The sequence below is a fragment of the Chenopodium album genome, chromosome 6, assembly GCF_948465745.1.
Source record: "Chenopodium album chromosome 6, dcCheAlbu1.1, whole genome shotgun sequence".
Classification (NCBI taxonomy): domain Eukaryota; kingdom Viridiplantae; phylum Streptophyta; class Magnoliopsida; order Caryophyllales; family Amaranthaceae; genus Chenopodium; species Chenopodium album.
Window position 1 is genome coordinate 13,076,396 of NC_137839.1, and position 22,994 is coordinate 13,099,389.

The 22,994-nt window shown below is 40.6% G+C and overlaps 1 protein-coding gene across 1 annotated transcript; it reads right to left on the reverse strand.

Moving 5' to 3' along the window:
• Nucleotides 1-21,733: 21,733 nt before the first annotated feature.
• LOC145636694 (uncharacterized) lies at nucleotides 21,734-22,709 on the reverse strand. The gene is made up of 2 exons (XM_081688258.1): nucleotides 22,697-22,709; nucleotides 21,734-22,614 (listed from the first exon to the last, which is right to left on the reverse strand). The coding sequence occupies exons 1-2, from the start codon at nucleotides 22,707-22,709 to the stop codon at nucleotides 21,734-21,736; spliced, it is 894 nt and encodes a 297-aa protein (XP_081544384.1).
• Nucleotides 22,710-22,994: the final 285 nt, after the last annotated feature.

The following is a 22,994-nucleotide window of genomic DNA, read 5'->3' on the forward strand; positions in this document are numbered from 1 at the left end:
AGAAAAAAAAATGAATAAACCTAGAAATCATAAAAATAAAAACAAAATCGAACAATTAAAAAACCCAGAAATCAATTAAAATAAAAACAAAAAAAAAAAAAATTGAAATCGGAAAAACCCAGAAAAAGTTGAAAATCAAAATCGAAAAACAAAAATCAAAATCAAAATAAGACAACGAAAGTAAAATCGAAACATAAAAATCAAAATCGAAAAAAAAAGAAAAACAAAAATCAAGATCGAAAAACAAAAATCAAAAATCAAAATCAGACAACAAAAGTAAAAATCGAAACACAAAAATCAAAATCGATAAAAAAGAAAATCAAAAATCAAAAATCAAAATCGAAAAACAAAAATAAAAATTGAAAAACCCAGAAATGGAAAAAATAAAAACAAAAACGAACAAATAAAAAAACTTAGAAATCAATTAAAATAAAACAAAAACGAAAAAAAAATGAAATCGAAAAAACCCAGAAAAAATCGAAAATCAAAATCGAAAAACAAAATTCAAAAATCAAAATTCAAAATCACAACACAAAAACCCAGAAATTGAAGGAGGAGGAGTGGTCTCCGTGGTGTTGTTGCATGTGCTTGCGGTGGTGTTCGTGGTGTTGTTCGTGGTGGTCTCCGTGGTGGTGTTCGTAGTGGTCTCCGTGGTCTTCGTGGTGAGAACGAAGAAAGGGAAGGAGGAGATGAGAACGAAGAAAGGGAAGGAGGAGATGAGAACGAAGAAAGGGAAGGAGGAGATCGATGAGAAAGGGCATGGAGTGAAAGAGGAGGAGAGGAGAAGAGGAGAGAGAAATGGTAGGAAAGAAGAGAGGAGAATGAAGCGGCGAGCTAATAGGGTTTCATATTTATATGGCCTTTTTTTTTTTTGGCACGGTTGAAGAAAGTAAGGAACGGTTCAATTGGCACCGGTTCAAACCGGTGCTTTTTTAATTTTTGGCACCGGTTCAGGCCAAACCGGTGCCTTTTCTCTTTTGGTAAAATCCCGCCCATTTCCAGACCGGCTTTGGGCACCGGTTTAGCCTGAACCGGTGCCATATGGGGGGTGCCTAATGCTTTTTTTCTACTAGTGATAACTTCCTCAATATTCATCAGAATTTGGCTTATAATATATCGTTGGAAAGGTCTTTCCAAGCCCTATCCAATTACACTATTAGTGGACCCTTATGATGGAACAAACTAAACTGGATTGGATATTTTTAATAAAAATAAGGTTGTTTTCGAAAACAGAGAGAAGAGAATTTTTAATAAAACTAACCGCAACAATTGACTTTCCACACTTTCACCTCATTCGATTATGGTTCGACGCGAAAGGTATTCATCACTGGGTTCAGTTTTGGGGAGACACAAATGGGTGTCTACAGAAGCCCCCACTTTGACTGAGTTTGGAGAAACTTAGGTTTCGAAAACAAAAGTCAAAGTAGCGATAGGGACGGAGAATTATTCAGAACGTTCTGCGATCCTAAATCATCCTTATAACGCCGATACCTTCAAACTAGCATTAGTTAAACAGATGAAGAGAGTTAAGAAACGCGTATCTTGCACCGTCGAGCACACGTCTCTGGAGTAACCAATTTGTTGCTGTATTTTGTTGTTTGTGACAACTTCCATAGTATCTCGTGAACGCCATCATTGAAGGTAACATTACATCGTCATCTTCAATATTTTTTGTGACAATCTTCCACAGTATCTAGGGAACATCGTCGAAAATGACCGTACGTCGTCATTCTCAGGGTTGTGGTAGTACGTCGCCACGGCAGTACGTCGCCGCTATAGACAATCTCTTCCATATCTCGGGACATCATCGAAAATGACCGTACGTCGTCATTCTCAGGGTTGTGGCAGTATTTTGCCACGGCAGTACGTCGCCGCTATAGACAATCTCTACTTTATCTCGAGGGATAGTCGAAGGTGACCATATCTTGTCATCTTCAGAATTTTTGACATTATCTCGTCATGGAAATATCTCGCCATTTTAGACAATTTCCTCTCTACATTGGGACATCGTCGAAGATCACTTTACGTATTGATCTTTAATATTGCTCTTGTACCAATATGTCGGTGCTTCCACTGTTTTGTGAACCATTACTTCGGTGCTTCTATTGCTTATGAACTATTATTTCGGTGCCTTTGCTATGAGCCAATATTTAGGCGCTTTTATTGCTATTTATGAACCATTACCTCGGTGCTTTAAGCTAAGTGAGACGATCTTTTATCAGGTTGATCACTTATTGTGATTATAATCGAGCCGATTACTAAATCATGTCAAATTGCTTAGAGGGGCTAACTAGCATACCAAGGAACCCAAACTGCTGCACAAGGTCCATATAACCAAAATATGGAGCCCCATATTTCGTCGCCACTCCATCGCTAACCAGAATAGCTTGTTGCCGCGCTTCGTGCTTGTCGTTAGGTGATAGACTCTGTCGCCTCGCAACAAATTTGTCGTTTGGCGACAGAATCGGGTTTTTAAATACCCGTCTTCTTCATTTCCGCTGCTGCTGTGTTCTTGTGGTTTGCTCCGATATTTCAATTTGGTCGTTTCCTTCCAACCAAATCCGCTCAAATCTTTTGCAAATTAAAGCTCTTCATCTCTAATTTACTGATCCATGTGTTTTGCTCAAACTTCTCTTATCTTGAAAGAGTCTCATACATCTATATTCGCGGTTCTTTCTGAAAAAATCCGGGAATGTTTTTGCTTGTTTGCTCTTTGGAAGTGATAGCTTCCTATGCCTTAAAATTTCGTGGTAAACCTTATCCTTTAAGATTTTACCGAGTCTGAGCTAATTTCCGTAGAGATTTTCTATCTTGGGGAACTCGCTATTATTACCGATTATTGCTTGATTATCGTCAGGCCGATCGTCAATCCAACTGCAATCGGGCCGACTTTAATTGATTTGCTGAGCGACTTGCGTCCTTTTGCTTCAAATCTTTTGTAAAGATTACTCGTCCTATTATACCTGTATTTATATTTTGGACTATAGGACTTTGCTCATCTTTTTAGTTATCTTTAGGGTTGACCTAAGCCTTAGTGTTGCTTGATTCACTGACTTGACATGACTCGACTCAAAGCGTTTGACACATGTGGCTTGACATGACTCAAGGTGTGAACTTGACTTAATGATGACTCACTACGCGTGACTCGTGTGTGCACTCGACTCAATGTGTACATGACTCAAGAAACAAAAAATTTCCGTCATTTTTGTGGAGGGTACTGACTTTCTCCCGAAAAAGAAAGACGCGAAAAAAAAAAGAATTGAAGTGTTTAATGGTGCATGTCGAATGAGCTTAGGCAAATATATGCGTTTGATACTTTCCCTCAAGGTACAAGGACTAATTTATCTTAAACTATCTTAGTTTACTCGATTATGAAAGTATTTAGGTACCTTAGGCACGGAGGCTAAGCACTTCATACTTCCTGATATAATGATGATTATGAGTGATGAGTGATGTTGATATGACAAAGCATGCTTCAACGTTTTGTTAAGACTTCATGACAAAGGGTTCCTAAGAGAAGGACTATTTGGTAATGTATCTGTGATGTGTGTGAAAGTGACACTAAAGTTAAGCTGCAAAGGCTAAGTGTATGGAAAAATATTATTTGATAAGAGTCAAATAATGATGACTCTTAGGCTAGGTAGGCTAATGATGTAAGGATCAAGCCCCCAAGTCTAGCTCTAAGTGAATAGGGATGAGCATTGGAGATCCCTTGATATGATCACGGGGTAAGTGTGTGAATGTGAATATGAATGCTTTTTTATTACGGTCGCACCCCAATGTGAGGTTGCCTACGTATCCGTTAGGAATCAGGCCAAACGTAGCTCTAGCCGAACCTCGCACAAGTGTATGTATACCTCAAAAAGGTCTTTTTAGGGGTTGTAACGTGGTTAGGCTAAAGGTTAAAGAAAGAAGGGGATAAAGGCTTAAGACCCTAGATAAGCCCCCAAGGTGTGTAACTTTGCTTTTGAATCTTTGTATTTTTATGCTTGAGGTTTTCTCACTTTTGAGCTCTCTTTCTTTTTTTTTTTTTTTTTTTTTTTTTTTTTTTTTTTTTTTTGGCTCTCTATTTATTTTGCTTTTGCATTTTTTCATATTCGCATTTTATTTTATAAGTGTGGGCAATCCCGATCAAGCGGTCTATCACTCACTTGGCATTCATGTTTCTCATGCACGGTACCGAGCACTCGATAAGAGACGTAATCCGAGACGTGTTCTTATCAAAGATTTTTTCATATCAAAGACATTGGAACACTTGCCCTTTTGTACACTTTTATTATTTTTTATTTTTATTTTTTTCTTTTGAATTGCTCAAGCTTTTGTATTTTGAAAATTGCATAAGTTGCACACCATCCCTATCCCAAGGTTAAATAGATGTGGGTTAAAGAAAGAAAGGTCTATCGTTAGACGAGGCTCAAAGTGGTTCATCAAGAAAAGAATGTATATTTGAAATGTAAAAGGTGAAAGTGATATGATATGGCTACAAGAGGTGCCTCAAATCATTGGTATACCTTGTGCTTAATTCGGCGAATTATTTTTTTTTTTTTTATGCGATGATCATATGCAAGAAAATAAAATGCTCATTTTATTAAAGGAGAACAAAATAAAAAACCTATGAAATAAATCTAAGGAAGACGAGGGGTGCCTATGCTAGACTTATGGGGGAAAGGTTTGTAAAAAGAAATAGAAAAAGAGGTCATGAAATCTTGTCGTTGAAGCTCGCCTTGTATCGTTTGCTTTATCATCACCCGGTCTTCTTGCCGTTTAGAGGTATGGGAAGTTTGTTGTTGTCAATTAGATATTGAATGACTTCTTTTAACTTCCAACATCTCTCAGTAGTATGACCCCTGCCTTGATGATACTTGCAACGTACATTTGGGTTCCAACTTGGTAATCTCTTCTCAAGTGGGGGATCTTGAATCGGTCCAATGGGAGTGATGAATCCCTTGGCATGGAGTCGATCGAAAGCAATATCATAGCTAATCCCGATAGGAGTGAAGTCTTTCCTTAGTAGCTTTTTAGATCCTTGGTTATCTATGGCTAATACTTCACTGAGATCAAAGGTACTATTATTGTTACTGGAGTAGGTGTTTTCGGAAGAAGAAGGATGGTCGCTCTTCTTTCCTTGACAGCTACTGTCGTCATTGTTAGTTACTAATCTTGGCCTTCTTGTTGCGCGAAGGAACATGAAGGAGATTTAAATCAATGAGGGTTTGAACACGATCTTTGAGGGCGAAACATTCTTCGATAGTGTGACCACGACCTCTATGGTATTGGCAATAAGATTTTGGATCCCCATTGGGAGACCGTCTCTCAGGCAATGGTTCCTGACTGGGACCAATGGGGTGAATGAGACCTTGATCGTGAAGATACTCAAAAGCTTCATTGTACGTCGTTTCTATTGTTGTGTATCCATCAATGGTCCGTCTTGCCCGTGGCTTAGGAGCATTAAGTTTTTCATTAGATCCTTGACAAGAGAAAAAGAAAAAAGGACGATCCTCCTTTTTGTCTTTCCGGTGTTGACAGTGAGAATTTTGTTCGATGACTGTTATTCGGTCTGCTAGTCCTTCTATCGCACCCATAAGCATGATAATAGTGTTCCGTAATTCATGAACGTCCTCTTCCAGACTTTACGAGTTATTACTTAGGGAGATTTCTTCTTCACTGGCCATTATTACAGTTTCTTTATCGAAAAGTGTTGTCTCGGCTAAACGCTCTTCTCTCTTTGACCAAGTATTTGGAAAGGGAAATTCGGGATGAGTTTTTTTTTTATTTATTATTAGTTTGACTCAAGCTCTATTCAACATGCAATAGATGGGAATAGAAAGAGAACGAACCCTCAACTCAAATGACGGAAAAATGACTTATGCATGGACCTAAGACATGGTCATAGTGACATATATAAAGTGTGTGCTATGACTAGTGAGTGTAGGTGACATGTTAAGACTCTTGTGTATGACCATGGGACTAAGTGCCTAGACTCAATTAAAGACTTGAACATGGTTTGAACCATTAATAAATTGGTGAATTGATTAGTAGACTATTTAATTAGACTCGTCGTGATGACTAGAGTAAGAAACTGAACTGTCGCTATAACAACAGAACTATCGCCACTGTTTAAAACCTGTCGCCACACGACAGAGAGTAAACAGGGGCGCCACAGTCCAGAATTTTGCGCCATTATTGGAGCATTACCCTGGACTGTTTCCAGTAATTTTACTCTAAGGGGACATGCCTAAAGTCGTACTAAGTCAAGTTGATTAATTTATTAGCCTTTAATTAGTCGATTAATTAATTAATTAATTTAGACAAAGTCCGTTTTAGTCATTAGTTGGCTTATTTAGTCTTAAACACAAGTCAAATAAACGGTTAGCACATATATAGTATGCACAAGAAAAAATGCACAAGTAGTTCACATAGTCACAATATGATGCAATGAGTTTGCAACCTAACCATGGCTCTAGTTCTTTAAAGTTCAAGGATATGAGTTAAGTCAAAGAGGGTCCATGGTTATGAGTCCGAATGCATCGCACGGAAGCCTTACCTTTGGAAGGGTTGGCGCGTATGGATGGGACGCCGCAAGTTAAAAACTTGCTTTTACGGTTTGGTGGATTCACAAACTCGGATGTACCCGTCGTTGCCAGGAGCGTTCGATTGGGTAGATGGAGCGTGAACCCCCAGAGGGTTATGGCAATATGTAGAACACATATGGGTTTCAGAAAAGTGAGAAAAACTCAATCAGGAAGTAGAATCAAGCCAATAGTGCTAGAAATGGTCAAAACAAGAAGGCAGAGTTCTGGCTCGGTATTGGAAGAACATGGCGCCAGACTGCAGGGACTGTCGCCGAAAAAGAACCTCTGTCGCCAAACGACAGAACTGTCGCCAGGTGACAGAAGCTCTTTACAGGCGACAAGCCCTATTTTCTAGACGCTAGTTCCTACATGCCTTGGCAGGTATATTTGTTCTTAGAATTTTCCAGATTTCGCAGTATTATTTCGATTCTAGTTGTGAAAGATATTTCTCAAATTTCCTACGTGTAAAAATGCGATGTTTTTGACTCATTTCGGATGGTCTATCCAATGAGGACCTTTTTTATGCATATGAAAATAAGGTTAATCAAAATTACGCACATAAAATACTTAGAACTTTTCGAGTCTCATCCGCTCATTCTAAATCATTGCCAAAATAAATTTCAGGAATCAAAATAGAAATCCTCCCAGTGGAGTCGCCAAAAAACTGTAGGGAATATTTCAAGCACTATAACCCCAAGCTTGAACCCCACTGTGATAATACACTTAAGTATGGTGGCGTCCAAAGGGAAAGAAAAAAGAGCAAAAGAGTCGCCAACAAGTTTTAGGAACTTGTAAACCAATCATGAGGTGAAGGTTACACCCCTTAACGATCCATGAGATCGTCAACTCCATAAGGTCTTGAACCAAATAGGGTTCGGGGATGAGGGTACGAATTCAATCTACAAAAGAAAGGACTCGCCCTATAAAATAGGCCTCTACTTTATTCTGCTCGTATTCATGTGCGCATTTTGACTAACATGCAAACATTAGATTAACCCTTATCCTGTTTAATCTATGTTGGTTGAATATTAATGCACAAATAAAGCTATTTTTGGCGATCACTTGAATTAAAATCATATTAGCCTAAACCAAATTATTAATTATCTTATTAAGCGTGATTTCAAGTATAAATTCCCTTTAAACATGCATAAAAAGCGTGATCAAGCAATAACAATAATAATATCAAGCAACATAATCATAATTATAATAATAATCATAGCATAATTATAATAAGGCATAATAAAGCTTAATAACAATAGTAAGATCCTAGGAATTATACTAACAAGATTAATAACAAACCCTTGCATGTCACTAAGCAATAAAGATCAAAACTTTAAACCTAACATGGTACTAACATGCTATTAGAAAGAACAAGAGGCACCCTAAACATGATACTGGAAAGCAATAATAACATCCTAACATGATACTAGGAATTAATCAAATATAAGCATGCTTTCTACATTGAAATAAAATAGGGAGTAAACTAATAACTTACATCGAAGCCTCGTACCTCTTTCTAATAAAAAAATACACGCGTTAGTAAACTTCAATGAAAATAATAAATCAAAGAATTAAATTAAATAAATGAAAGAAAGAATTAAAAGTTTAGACTGGTTTGGGACCAAACCCGCAGAATAGTATAAACCTTTCACGTCTAGGGCGAAAACAACTTTGAACTTGGCTAGGTGTTTCAAGATCTTGTGTATGCGGTATTGTGTTTAAAAGGTTTGGTTTAGAAAGAGAGAGAGAGAGAATATCAAGGAATCCTTTATGAGAGTTGATGATCAATTGATGAATAAAAACAAAGTTTTGAGACCCTATTTATAAGGAAAATTGTCCGGAAATTGACGGAATTTTATAAGGAATAAAACTACACTTTGTCGCCAGAAATACACTCTGTCGCCAGGCAACAGACTTGTCGCTTGGCGACAGCCTGACTTTCACGCGCTTTCCATGCGGAATCCGATCTTTAACCAAATTTGATCTACGGAATCCGTACAGAAGCTAAAAACGTAATTAAAAATAATAATATAATAATAAAATAATATTTTATTCCAAATAAAAATCTATCTTAAAATAATTATTAATCCTAACTCTATTAGAATTTTAAAGAACCTTCTAGAAACTTCTAGAAAATTATAATTAATCCTAATAATATTAGCAATTTATTAATATTGGGCACTCCTCTAGATCATTGGGCCGTATGTAACAAACCGGGCCCTGTTTAGTATTTTGGCCATAACTTCCTCAATATTCATCGGAATTGGGCTTATAATATATCGTTAGAAAGGTCTTTCAAAGCCCTATCAAATTACGCTATTATTGGATCCTTATCATGGACAAAACTAAACTGGATTGGCTATTTTTAATAAAAATAAGGTTATTTTTGAAAACAGAGAGAAGAGAATTTTTAATAAAACTAAACCGCAACACTTGACTTTCCACACTTTCACCTCATTCGATTATGGTTCGACGCGAAAGGTATTCATCACTGGGTTTGGTTTTGGGGAGACACAAAAGGGTGTCTACAGTTCTAAACCAATACATGTGCAAATGATTTATATCCTCATAGCACAAAAAACGGCGCTATAAATAATACTACACACTAATCTCTAATGGTCATTAATCGTCCATAAAATAAATGACCTTGATTAGGGACAATTTTCGATTAAAATATTCAACGTTCACTTAATAGTTGTTTCTTTATCCAAGACATTGTCTTGATACCCTATTTTGAATATTCTTTAAAATCGAATGGACTCAATTTTTAATTCTAAACCACAATTAAATAGTTTTATGGAATATTTAGAAATATTTTATTCCACTATGAAACTTCACAATGTTTCATCTTATGATTAATGGTTTTCCCAAATGTTTTAAGAGTAATACTCTTCATAAAACATTCATAGAAATCACACCCATATTTGATATGCTTGATTTCTTTCATGCAATTGTGAATGTTGTCGTTCACTTATCGCATAGGTTTAGTTATAATTACTTTGCAAATCTTAGCATCTTCATTATCCACCAATTCCATAATAAGATGATAAAATCCTGAGAGTGTTAATGGATTACATGGGATGTAGGTTTTATTGTCCAAGCGAAGGCTCTCACTCATTTTCATGATTTGTGACCTTTAGCTTGACAACCTACAATCATCAGCGTTCAACAACGAGCTTTCCATTTAACATCTTCCTTATTATTGCCTTCAATGCAACAATATTCTCAACATATACTTTAATAGACTCCCTGATGATGCCTTTCTTGGATTTCACTCCAAACGACTCACAATGATTTGGGATACCCTAATCACTTGTGATCATGGAAATTTACCTTAAATTTCGGCATATTATACATGGATACATATCCATGTTACCATTCTCAAGCCACGACTCTTCTTGCCTCGTGCTTACAAATGGATTCCTTGTTAAGGATCTAATCCTTGTTAAGGTTTGTGCTTGCAACATCAAAACTCAAGTATATATTTGCTTTCATGCGTTAAGAACTCACCCAACTACTTATCTAAGTGCTATGGATGTTCTTGACTATAATCTAATGATCTAATACTTAGATTAATGGCGATTGGTATTATATACGTACTTCACATGCTTTAAGCAAGTAAGTCGTCTGACGATTCCATATCATAGCTTTACATGATGGATTTAATTCTAGAATGATTCTCAATTTTATTCCATCCATGTGACATTTAGCTCATTCAGTTACACTGAGTCTTGCCAAATTGTTCGCTATGTGATATGGTTAAAAGTCTCTTACTAGAGTCTTTGTTGTTTGACTTAGTATTTAACCTAGCTTATACTTAGTTCAAACATTTACTTAGCTTTATACATATGGGTCGAAAGCCTTTCAAAGTCCTTCAAGTTTAACATGGTAAATTCCTTTACTCATTTAAACATTTAATTAAGTCTATACCATAGAACTTAATTCCCAACATGTACTAATTTAAGTATTGTCTTTAGCTTGGTCCATTGTCGAAAACACTTTCAAATCTAAAGATTTAGCATTTAATAGTTGTTTCACAACAGAGTTCGTAAACTTCTCGTTGGACCTTTACTTTTGCTCCCACTAAACTTCTTATTCATCAGAATTTCTATGTTTCTCCATAAGTCAACCCTCTTATTAACTTTATGAGAAAACATGTTCCAATTCCTATATGCAATGCTTCCTTTAATCCCATGACGGATTCCATGAGCTTGCTTTTGAATCTAGTATTATTTAGATTTTCTAAACCCTTAGACTATTCCAAAGTCATTTCCAAAATCCTATGTGCAATTTTGGTAGATCAATCACAAAAAGACTTGAGCATTCCGATTGGTGAAGGTTTTTATTAAATCAACTCCTTGAAATTAATTATATCCTTTTCAATCAATCTAGCAATGTACGCATATACATTTCCACACTTGTTAATTTTCTCCTTGAAAACTTATTTGCAATCGATGGGTCTTTCACCTTTCATGCAAATTAATCAAGTTTCAAACATGATTTTAAAACATGGAGTATATTTCGGATTTTCATGGCCTCTAACCATTGTTCGGAATTTGGATTTTTCGTAGCTATCTTACAAGACATTATTCCCTTACTATCTAATAGTAAATAGTATGCTTGTAAGTCTTAGGTGTATTTCTAACTCAATAGAAATTTATAGGATTCAATCCAAGCCTTTGGTGAATTTTATACCTATACGGGGTAATTGCATTAAACACTGAGTTTAAGGCGCTTCCAAAGCCCTTTTATTATGTTGATCTTACTCCAACATTTCTAATGCTTTGTGAGTAATGAATTCTCTTTTGAGGCACTTTGTAAAGTCATTTTGAGTATTCTTGATCAAGCATTCTCACGAAGTCCTATTAAGGTCTTCCGAGATTCTCAGTTCTAGTTTGTTACTAAGCTCGATGGTCATCGAGTTCATTTTCCTCCTACTTGTCGTTTTGGAAATGTGTTACTTTCCAGAAAGACACCACTTAGAGCAACAAACATTAATTTCTCAATTAGGTTGTGGAGGTAATGCCCGTAGTCTCACTTGAATGCTTACAAGGAGACATGTATCTTGTCTTAGAGTAAAAGTTCGTTGTGAAACAAAAAGTTAGCTCCCACTTGAGCTATCTTAGTCTTTATTGAGCCATTCAGCTCCCACTGAGCCACTTAGCTCCCACTGAGTCACCTAGCTCCCACTAAGCCACCAAAATCCCACTGAGACTAAGAGCCTTAGACATATACTTGAAAAGACTTTTAGAAGTTATTTCTATCCATAGCTGAATATGGCGTCATTTCATAGCTTCGACATTTCGTTTAGTGTAACATTAGTCATTTGTGCAAATGTTTAAGAACTTTATAGGAAGGGTTGTGAACCATCATCGTTCGAGTCATTTTCAAATGACATCGAGGTCTCCGTGAGGGCATACTATGTTCTTTGTGGATTTATTTATGAAAATTTCCATTCATAACTTTGAGATGGTCACGCTTGGCTCAAGCAAACATCGCTCGATCTAATCTAGACATTTTGGTACCTTGCCAAGTCGATTCTATACTTCACTAGACTCTTGAGCTACTCAGGTCAAGTTTGTTCACATTTGATGAATATAGCCATATCCTTTCAAATTCATTGTGAAACGTTGAAATTTTTAAATCCTCTTTAGCCTTCGGAGTGAATTGTCTATACCAAGAACAATAGCTCTCTACTTTGTCGGTTTCAACAAGTAAGACTTGCTTGTCTTAGAACGATTCCAAATCGAGCAACTATCAAGAGTCTATCTAATAGAGCCTTGAGTACGTTCTTGTCGACGTGACATTGCTAAAGATGTTCGAAACGCAAATCAAGCCCATGAATTGAACTTAGCGAGTTTATCATGTTAGGGAAATGTTTGTTTATAATCAAGCATTCTTGACTCAACGCTTAGATAACCATGCCATTCAAATAAATTTGCAACTATTGCTCTTTTACTTTGAAAGTGAGTCATTCCGTGTGTAAACGGATCATTTGTTGATTATGGAACATAGTACGAACCATTTATTCGTTCCAGCCTTTAGTTCTAAAGGTCTTTAAACAAAGCATATGACCTTACAACTGATGTAGCTCTTCTTGCTTCACTCTAAGCTTGTAAGTCGATAGCTTAGCTTAACTTCAATAGTTTGAGGTCACTTTCAAAGTGGAACACTCAAGCAGTATCCGATACTTGTGAAGATAATGAATTGCTAAGTTAATTACAATAACATGAACTCATGGGTTGAAATTGAATCTAATTCCTTTTCTTCGTTCTTTCGTTCCTATATTTCTTATCATACAATATCTTATAATCTTACTTTAAGAATGATTTCTTTAAGTTACTTTGACTTTGATACTTTGTTAGGCATAATCAAGCACCTAGTGCGCTGTAAAATAAAGTTCCATCTTTTCCATTAATTCATGCTCGAATTACTACATCAATGAGTCCTACTCATTTATGTATGAGGCAAAAAGATACGTTGGTTGTCAAACATTGACAATTTGAGTTTGCAACTCAATACTTCATGTTTTTATCAAACCTACCTAGTATTTTGAATACATGATGTACAACCGTCCTTTCGGTCTTTTATAAAAGTCATTATGAGAATAGTATTTTAGAAATGCTTTTCCTTTCTTTGAGAACTATTCTCAAGGATTTCCTTTACCAATCATGGAAACAATATTATTTGATTTAGAGTACTATAAATATAAGTGCAAAGTATAACCATTTATCAAGAAAATAATAAGTTTGAAATTTAAGAGCATTCATGCAAACTTCAATCTTATTTCAACGTCTTATTTACGCATAAAGATTGTCCCTAGTTGGCGAAAATAAGGCGATTCCAAGATCCAAAGAAACAATGAGTGGTTAAGTATGCTTTGGCTTGTCTTAACACTAAATTTTCTAAAGTAAGCAACTCCTTGCTAATGGCTCCAAGCCATTCTTGGTTAGATAATCGTCGCATCCAATGCTCTATTGACGATTTATCTCTTCTTCCACGATATGTATGGACTCCATCACTCATATCATTGAGTTCAACCAAATCCTACATGCACACCCGGTGTGCCTTACCTCCTTGGAGAAGCGATGGTACCTCGCTTTGGCGTAGCCCACCATCACCCTCTTCCGGGTAGTAAGTGTCGTTTTGGAAAGGCAAGTTTTACTCAATATTATTAGGGACCTAGGATTTCTATGTTGGTTGATTTAAGTGAACTTAACAAATCATCACAACATTTGAAAGCCTACACATGCATCTAATCTTATATGTTCCAGGTGTGGATCCAAGGGTTTTGCTGGGTGAGCTGGGTCCCGTCAACTACCTACACAAGGCAGCACACGTAAACTGCCCTCGGGGGTGGCTCGAGGAAACCCCCTCCGAAGCTTAAGTTAGAGAGTGTTTAGAGAGAGAAAGTGTACTTAGAAAGATGTAGAAAGTATAATGACTTGAGTGTTTAACCTCTTTTTCGTTGTACTTTACCCTCTATTTATAGGCGTACCATCTCTTTCTTGGAGAGCTCAGCCTGGTCAGCCCTGCGGGCTGACTATGCCGGGCTGGTGAGCCCTCCTTTGATTGCCTTCTCGGCAGTAAGTGCGCACCCTAGGGGCTGGGCGATAGTTCAGCGGGAGCTATCCTATACAACTAGCCCCTCAAGAGGTGGTATGAGGTCACTCATGCCGACTCTTTGCCTGCAGGAACGTTCTTCTTAACTGAGCCCAGCTGGAAGGAATAGCTCGGCAGGAGCTATTCCCTACAACTACCCCCTCAAGAGATGGTGTGAGGTTCTTTCATGCCAGCTGTTCTGAGCGTGTAGCCTTATCGGCCACGGCTTAACGGGTCGTCCGGCTGAATTAACCTGCACACTCCTAGCCCCTCAAGTCTCTAGGGTGTTGATGCGTCCTGGAGACTTGGGAGGTCTGGTTCTGTTATTATTGACTGTGTTGTCGTATTGCTTGTAAGGTGACGATGGTTCCAGTCTTGAGAAATGACGAGCTCGCGGGGAGGAATTTCGATCACCCCCGCTAAAGTCTGAGAAATGACGAGCTTGCAGAGAGGATTTTCGATCACTCCCGCGGAAGTCTGAGAAATTACGAGCTTGCAGAGAGGATTTTCGATCACTCCTGCTGAAGTCTGAGAAGACGAGCTTGCAGAGAGGATTTTCGATCACTCCCGCTGAAGTCTGAGAAATGACGAGCTTGCAGAGAGGATTTTCGATCACTCCCGCAGAAGTCTGAGAAATGACAAGCTTGCAGAGAGGATTTTCGATCACTTCCGTTGAAGTCTTAGTAATGACGAGCTTGCAGAGAGGATTTTCGATCTCTCACGCTGAAGTGCTCTCTCTTTTTTTTTTTAATTTTTTTTAGGGCGGGAATTGTATTTGCATGAGTGGGACACGTGTTGATGATCCGGGTTGTCAGTTTGATTTTACTGAAGTGACATGGCGGTTTGGCTTTGCCTCTTGTCTAACTGCCCATTTACTTCGTATTAATTTCACTGTCCCCCTTTTCACTTATTTCTTTTACTCCTCTTACTTTTTCATCTTCCCTCTTCATTATTCTGTCATTTCAAAATTTTCGCTCTTTGCTTTTGCTCTGTCAAACGTTCGTGTTCCTCCATTGTTGTGGTAAGTTCTTGCTTCTCCGTCTTTGTTTTTGTCTTAGTTTCCACTTTACTTGTTTTTCCCTCCTTAATCCTTGCTCCTTTACTGACTTGTTTCTTTTTTTTTGTTCTTCTTAATTGCAGATTCGAACTTTCGTCTTGCTCGGGCTTTTATTTTCGCCATTGTTGTTTTACTCTGTTGCTTCTGCAACTTTTTTCCTTAAAGGTACTTACTTTGTACCTTTTGTTGTTTGTATTTACCCAATTTTGCTTCTTTTTGCTTTTTCTTCGCAAGGTTGTGCCTTTTGATTCTTCCCAATTGTCGTTATCCAATTTCTTCTCTTTATTGTGGTAATTACATTCTTGGTTTTTTATTCATATTCCTTCATTGTTCCTAAACTGATCCTTTGATTTTTTGGTGCCCCATTGCTTTTTCTTTCCTTTGCGGGCCAGTATTTCCTTGTAGATTTCATAATGTCTGACGCTTCCGATAGTCAGAACATGAGTGAGCCTCAAACGACCATTGGATCGGATTCCTTTTCCCGATCTTCTCTTTCAGGTTAGCGCCCTGCGCACACTAATCCTATTTCTCCTTCTTCTTCTCCTACCCCTATACAAACTGTTATGCCTCCTGACTTTCCCCCCGCTGTGAGCGGGATGGGTACTGCTGCGTCTGGGTCGGGCAGTAGTCGTCCCGCTGAGGGTAGTGCATTTTTCCCTTTCCAGCGCAGGCCCCGTCCTGATTTCTTTGATCCTTATTGCGAGCGAGTGCTCACACTGGATGGGGTTCCTTTATCCCATCTTACTCGTTAAAGGCTGCGCGCAATGCGCCATAAAATGTTAGCTGATGCTGTCAAGGCTAATCCCCATGACGTGTCTCTTGTTAGCCCCATTCCCCATGTTCAGCCTTTAAACAGTTTTGCTTGGCTTGATGACATGGCTGACATGCATCGATTTGATCATTATGTAGTGCGAGGTGGAAATACTAGGACTCCATCACCGTCTCCTTCCCTAGCTGTTCAATCAAGCAGGATGACTGAGTCTCCTGGTGACCGCTCCTATTATGACTGTCAGCCCACTTATGTTGTAGAGCACGTAGAGGAGGGCAAAACTGAATTTTTTCTGGATGACAAGTGTTATGGACCCAAGAACTGTGTGTTGGACTCCAACTGGCGCAAGGATTCTGAGAGGCTAGATCTAGCTGCTGTTGGGCAGAAGTTCTATGGTTTTGGAGAGGGTTACGAGCTGGTTCTCCCTGCTGATGGTGCGAAGTTATCAGCTCCTCCTGCAGGCCATATTGTTGTGTTTGCCTCGCATCTAGATTTGGGTTTGAGGTTTCCCCTAGACCCCACCTTGGAGAAGTTGCTTCGCGCTTTCAACATCTGTATATCTCTGGTGCATCCTTCTTCTCTTCACACCTTGATTTGCTTAATGTGGTTTCTAAGGTTTCGAAGGTATCCTAAGTCCCTGCACTTGTTCAAGTCTCTCATGAGCTTGAAGAGATCTTCTTCTGGGACTGAGTCGGGGTGGTACTATGTTACTCCCAAGGAGAGTAGGGTCTTGTTCTACCCAAAACTTGGTCGTTTCAGGGACTAGACTGGCAAGTTTTTCTGGGTGAGGGTGCCTTCCAACTTTTCTGCCCCGTGCAACTTCAGAGAGATTCACACCAACATGGCTGGGGTCACAGTTTCCCCCTCTAAGCCTGCCCGAGAGACAGAATCTTTTGAGGCTCTGCAGGGAGCGGGGACTGGTGACTCCAAATTCCCCAAGGTCTGGCTGCCCAACTCCATCTATATCGTGGGCAACGAGCAGCTTTCTGCCATGCGTTTGTGTCATTCTCATGAGTCTGGTAAGTTTTTCTACTTTCTGCCTTTTCTTTTTCTTCCTCGTCTCTTCTTCCTTTCTTCTTTTCTTTTTCTTTTTTATTTTGTTTGTCTCATTGCCTTATTTGACTATTCTGCCGTTTTTCTTTTCAGGCTATGACAAGTTGGATAAACGTATGCTTGGGCTGGCTGATAATTGGAAAGACCCCTTGACTGCTACTCCTAAGAATCCTCCTCAGCTTTTTGATACGTTGGAGGTGTTTGCGGGCTCTCTGAAGGGTGAGGTGCGTCTGGCTCCTTCTGAGCTGCGGGCTGTGGTTGGCACAGCAGCTACTGGTGAGCACGCTGGGTCCAGCCGTGATGAGCCTGAGCCTTCGTCCTCTACTGTTGGGAGTAGGCGTTAGACTCGTCCTGCCCCTCGAAAGGTGGCTTTAGATTCTGAGGCGTTAGTGGCGCATACTGCTTCTCTTGAGAAGCAGTCTGTCGCGGCTTCCGGCCAGGTGGCACCACAGACTTCTGCTGCCAAAAGGCAACGTGATCAAGCTTTTGATGAACCAAAGGCTACTGCCGATGATTTTGCTGACAGTGTTCTCCGGTTTCCCTCCGAGGGAATTGAGACCACTGCTGCGGGTGAAAAACCCGTTTCTTCCACTGAGCATGTTCTGCTCTTTCCTTCTTCTGTTGATGATGCTACCGTTGTGAAGGATACTGCTGTTCCTTCTGTTGCAGCCACTGATTTTCAGCTCCCTAACGAGTCTGTCATGGAGCTTCCTACGATTCCGCCGCGTCCCTATGGGCTGAGAGGGCGGCTTCGAAGTGCTTCAAGGGGTGGGCTCTCCCGAGCAAGAGTTTCTCACCAGCAGTATCGTCCAGTGATTGACTTGGAGGATGATCCAATATCCTCTGCCCCTGCTGGAGATGAGCCCGAAGCGAAAAAGGCTCACACTTCTCCTTGTCCAGACCCTCTTGCCTCTACATCTGCCAACACAGGGCTTCCGGGTGGGAACGCTGATAGCGGAGACACTCAGAACTCCAGTGAACTTAACTGCTGTGTTCACTAGTTCTTGAGTGATGCCTTTGGGAATCCTTTGTCTGCGACCTCACTTTCTGCTGGAGGGACATTCCGCCCTACTGGGGCTATTAAGTTTGTTGAGGTTCCTATTGATGTTCATCTCTGCCCAATACTCTACCCTACTGGAGCTGAGAACGCTCCCTTTCGGCTTTTGATGAATGTGAGGGCTGACGAGTCTTTGTTTGTGGATGACCCTCAGAAGGGTGGTACCCTGGGGTACCGCTTGACTCAAAGGGTTCGTCTCCCAGCGGATTCTACGGCCTGCCATGAATTGCAGAAGGTTAGTTTCTACTTTCGGTCTTTCTCTTTTTCATTCCAACCTTTCTTCTCTTCTCTGCTTATTCTGTTGCTACTGTCTTATTTTATTTTATTTTTTGTTAACTTCTTTTGTTAATTTCCGCTTTGGCTCACCCTTCTCTTCCTCTACTTTTCTTGCACCTTGTTATGTATGTGGGAGATTTGTCCAACGCTCTGCTGTCAGTGGAGAAGGAGTATTAGAATCAGGGCATAACTCTCTCTTAGAGGAATTTGGAGGACCAGCGAGCTCAGGCTGAGAGGGATGCTATGGCCAGTGAGGTGACTCCGCTGAGGGAGAGGGTGGAAGCCCTGCAGCTCCAGTCAGGAGAATTTCAGCTCACTCAGACCAAGTTGAAGAGTTGTGAAGAGCAGTTGGGGACCTCTCAGGCCAGGGTGCAGACGTTGGAGGCGGAAATTGCAGATCTGCGGGCTGCGTATACTGCTGAGCTGGAGGCTTCTAGGAAAGAGGCACTAAGATCTTTTGCGCTCTCTCTTGCTTTTGCTAAGATATTAGCTGATCGCCATGATGGTGGATGGGAAGCTGCGGCTCGGTGCGTTAGCAACTTATATGGTGAAGGTGAGGAGCAGCAGGCTCGCTTCAACGCTTTCTAGGCTAAGGTTGAAGCTGTAGGTGAGGCTGGCTTGTTTGACCTCCCTACTGATCATCCCCGTGCTGCTGGCTGCAAGATTCCCAACCAGGCTGTGCTGAACTTGGAGGTTCCTCTCCGCCCTGACGTTGCTGCAGCTATTGGAGTTGAGTCCTTGACTGGTGATCAATAAAGGTTATGGCGGCTGTCACCCTCCTACTCTAGTGGTTCCTCTGAGTTTCCTTTACCCAGATGTGTTGTAACTAGGTAGTTTTTGTTACTATCTTTGGGGTGTATAGCTACAAAAGATTATGTTTCTCTGTGTATTTTCAGAATACTTTGTCATTTGTTTCTAGGTCTGCCCAGCTTAACTTCAATTTGTGTTCTCCTAACTTTACTTGCTGAGTGTTTCCTTGTCCTGGTGGACGAGGGCTCAGCTTTATCTGTTCTGTAACTGACCTGCTGAATGTTTACTCTGCCTTGGTGGGCAAGGGTTCAGCTTTATAATGTATGCTCTTTATGATCTTCTTCTGCTGCTTTACCTGCTGTTTATTTCATTGTTTGCATGTTTTCCTGGAACTAAGCATTTCTTAGTAGTATCCAGATCTTTTAGCATTGCAGCATCTTTATTACATTTGGTGGGGCCTCGTAGGTTGGGCCTCCCTGTCTTCTTGATTTGGCTGCTTGGCGCTTTCCTGCTTCTTTGTTCTCTGCTGTGCTTTGGCAGGAACTTTGGCGCATTTTATTCTTCCTTCTCTACTCGCTTTGAGTGCTTATGCATTGCGCACTTTACTTGGCTCTGACAAGAGGTTTGCCTACGCGCTCGTTAGTTTATTCGAATGCGCGTTATTTAGTCTGCCCCTGCTGAGACTTATTTGTGACGATCAGCTTTTTTGCCTACTCCTTTTATGTCATTCTTCTTGTTTTGCTGTGACTTATTTGTGTCGTTCAGCTTATTTATGCTGCGACTTGTCATTTTGTGAGATGTCATTCAGCTTGTTTTGCTGTGACTTATTTATGTCGTTCAGCTTGTTTGTGCTGCGACTTATTTTCGTAAAGGCTTATTGTCTTGTTGTCTCCTCCTTTCCTTTCGCCCTCAAAGAGATGGGCTAAGTGGGACTAAGAGAGCCTAGTGTTTCCCACATAGCTCATCTTCTTCTTTTCCCCTTTTCTCTCCTGCTCAAGCTGCACGTGTCAGGCTTCCCCCTCAGGCGTCCCCGAGGTGGTGCCCTGTTTTGCTTTGAGCAGGTGAGGTGAGGTTTTAGGGAGGGATGCTTTTACTTTGCCACTTTGCGCTAGAGTGCTTCTTGCCTCTAACACTTTATTATTATCTTTGCTTGACTTCTACATGTTAGCATATGATGCTTGGGCATACCATATTAAACAAATTTACGCAACATACTCCTCACGTAGAGGCTTGTATTTCATTTAATAAAAATGGCTCAAGTGCCTTAATTAACATAACATGGACTGAATAAAAGTTTATCAAACTTGAAACAACTATGTTTGTTTTTTCAGACTGTTTAAACAAAATACTTCTTTAACACATCAGCATTGAAACTGTTTCTTAAGGCCTGACCTTCTTGATCTGTAAGGAGGAACGCTCCTGGTCCAACCTGCTCGTGAATGATGAAAGGGCCTTCCTAGTTCGCTGACAGCTTTCCATGTTGATTTCCTCTTCCCACTGCTGCTGGCCTTCTAAGGACTAAGTCTCCGGGCAGGAGGTCTCTATGTTTGACCCTCTTGTTGAAAGCTTTTGAAATCGTGCTCTTCTGGGCTGCCAGCTTGAGAGCTGCTTTTAGCCTTACTTCTGGCAGGAAGTCTAGCTCTTCCAGCATGCGCTTTTCATTTCCTTGCTGCTCATAGTGATGTATCCTCAGGCTGGGGATTTGCACTTCCACTGGGATAACTGGATCAGCCTCGTAGGGCAAGGTGAAGGGGCTTTTACCGGTTGACTACTTATCAGTAGTCTAGTTTTCCCACAAGACCTCTGGGACTAGGTCTGCCCATAAGCCTTTGTACTCCTCCACCTTCTTCTACAAGGCTGTTAGGATCAGCTTGTTTGCTGCATCTGCTTGGCCATTGCTCTGCGGGTGGCAGACTGAGGCACTTGCATACTTGGTGCCCATGTCCCCCAGGTAGTCCTTTATGGTGTCATAGTCGAATTGACATCCATGGTCAAAGACTATGCAATGTGGCACACCGAATCTTGTGATGATGTTTTTCCATATGAATGTCCTGACTTGAGCTGCCTTTATTTACTTAGTGGGTTCAGCTTCTATCCACTTTGTAAAGTAATCTATTGCCACAATGAGATACTTCCTGCCCGCTGACCCGGTGGTGAAAGGTCCCAATATGTCCATTCCCCACTGATCAAACGGGATCGGGCTGAGGATGGAGTTAGATCATTTGCTGGCTGGTTTATGACTGGTGAAAACTTTTGACACTTATCACATTTTTTTACATATGCCAGTGTATCTTTTGTGAGAGTTAGCCAATATGCCCCCTTCTGAGGACTTCTACTCCAAATGCTTTTCCACCAATGTGGTTGGCGCATATTCCTGAGTGGGCTTCTTCCGTAATGCCCTGCTGCTCCCACTCTGGGATACACCTCAGAAGTGGCTTTGAGAAGCCCTTTTTGTTGAGTTCCCCATTCATCACCACATACCAGTTGGCGTCCTTCTTCACCTTCTTAGCCTGTACTTCATCATCGGGCAGTGAGCCGTGAACTTTGTACGCCAAGATGTCTGAGAACCAGGCTTTCTGCCTTCCAATGCAGTTTACCTACTCCTTTTCAGCAATGCTGCTTTCCTCTAGAACTTCAGCCTGAGAGTTTCCTGCTCTAGGGACCAAGTCTATTTGGAAGTGGACTAGCTGGGATGCCAGCTCCTTTACCTTGGTTACATACTTCAGCATGGCGGCTTCCCTTATCTCATACGCCCCCTGCAGTTTGCTGGCAACGAGCTGAGAATCAGTTTGCAGGTGTACTTTGCGAGCTCTGGCTGCGAGGCTCATACGCAGGCCTGCCAGCGCCGCTTCGTACTCCGCTTCGTTATTTGATGCTTTGAACTTGAACTTTATGGCATACTCGAATATGTTTCCTTCTGGAGACGTCATTATGACTCCTGCTCCACTCCCCGTTTTGGCTGAAGACCCATCCACTTCCACCTTCCGGACCCCAATATCATCTTCTTTCTCCTCGTAGGAGGCTTCCACTATGAAGTCTGCTAAAGCTTGTGCCTTAATGGTTGCCCTAGGTTTGACCTCGAATTCGTACTTAAAAAGCTCAATTGCCCATTTTAAGAGTCTGCCTGATGCATCCATTTTTTGTAATGCTTTCTCCAGCGGGTGGTCTGTGAGGATTTCTATTACATGCAGGTCAAAATATGGCTTTAGTTTCCTTGCTGTTGTGACCACTGCGAAGGCCAGCTTCTCTACCAATGGGTACCTTTGCTCTGCCTCGGTCAGCACATGGCTCACGAAGTATATTGGCCTTTGTTTCTTTTGTCTTTCCACCAGCAGAATGGCTGCGATTGTCTGTATTGACGCAGAGATGTACAACTGCAGCTTTTCCCTCAGCTCCGGGCTGATCTTTTTTGGGAGCTTGGTCAGATGCTCCTTAATACCCTTAAAGGGTTTTTGCTTTAGCTCCCCACTTAAATTCTCTGTTCCCTTTCAATAGCTGATAGAATGGCAGAGCCTTATCCGCTGACTTGCTGATGAACCTGGTCAGCGCGGCCATTCTACCTGTCAACCGCATGATATCCTTGATGCACTTAGGCTCAGGCAGGTTGAGGACTACTTTGACCTTTTCTGGATTGGCGTCTATCTCTCTCTCGCTGATCAGAATACCCAAGAACTTTCCCGAGCTCACTCCAAAGACACATTTCTTCGGGTTGAGTTTGATTTTATACTTGTTCAGGGTGGCAAATGTTTCCTCTAGATCCATGATATGCCCAGCCTGCGTGACGCTCTTAACAATTGAGTCGTCAACGTATACTTCAACATTTCTACCATTCTGGTGAAGGAACACTCTATCCATTGC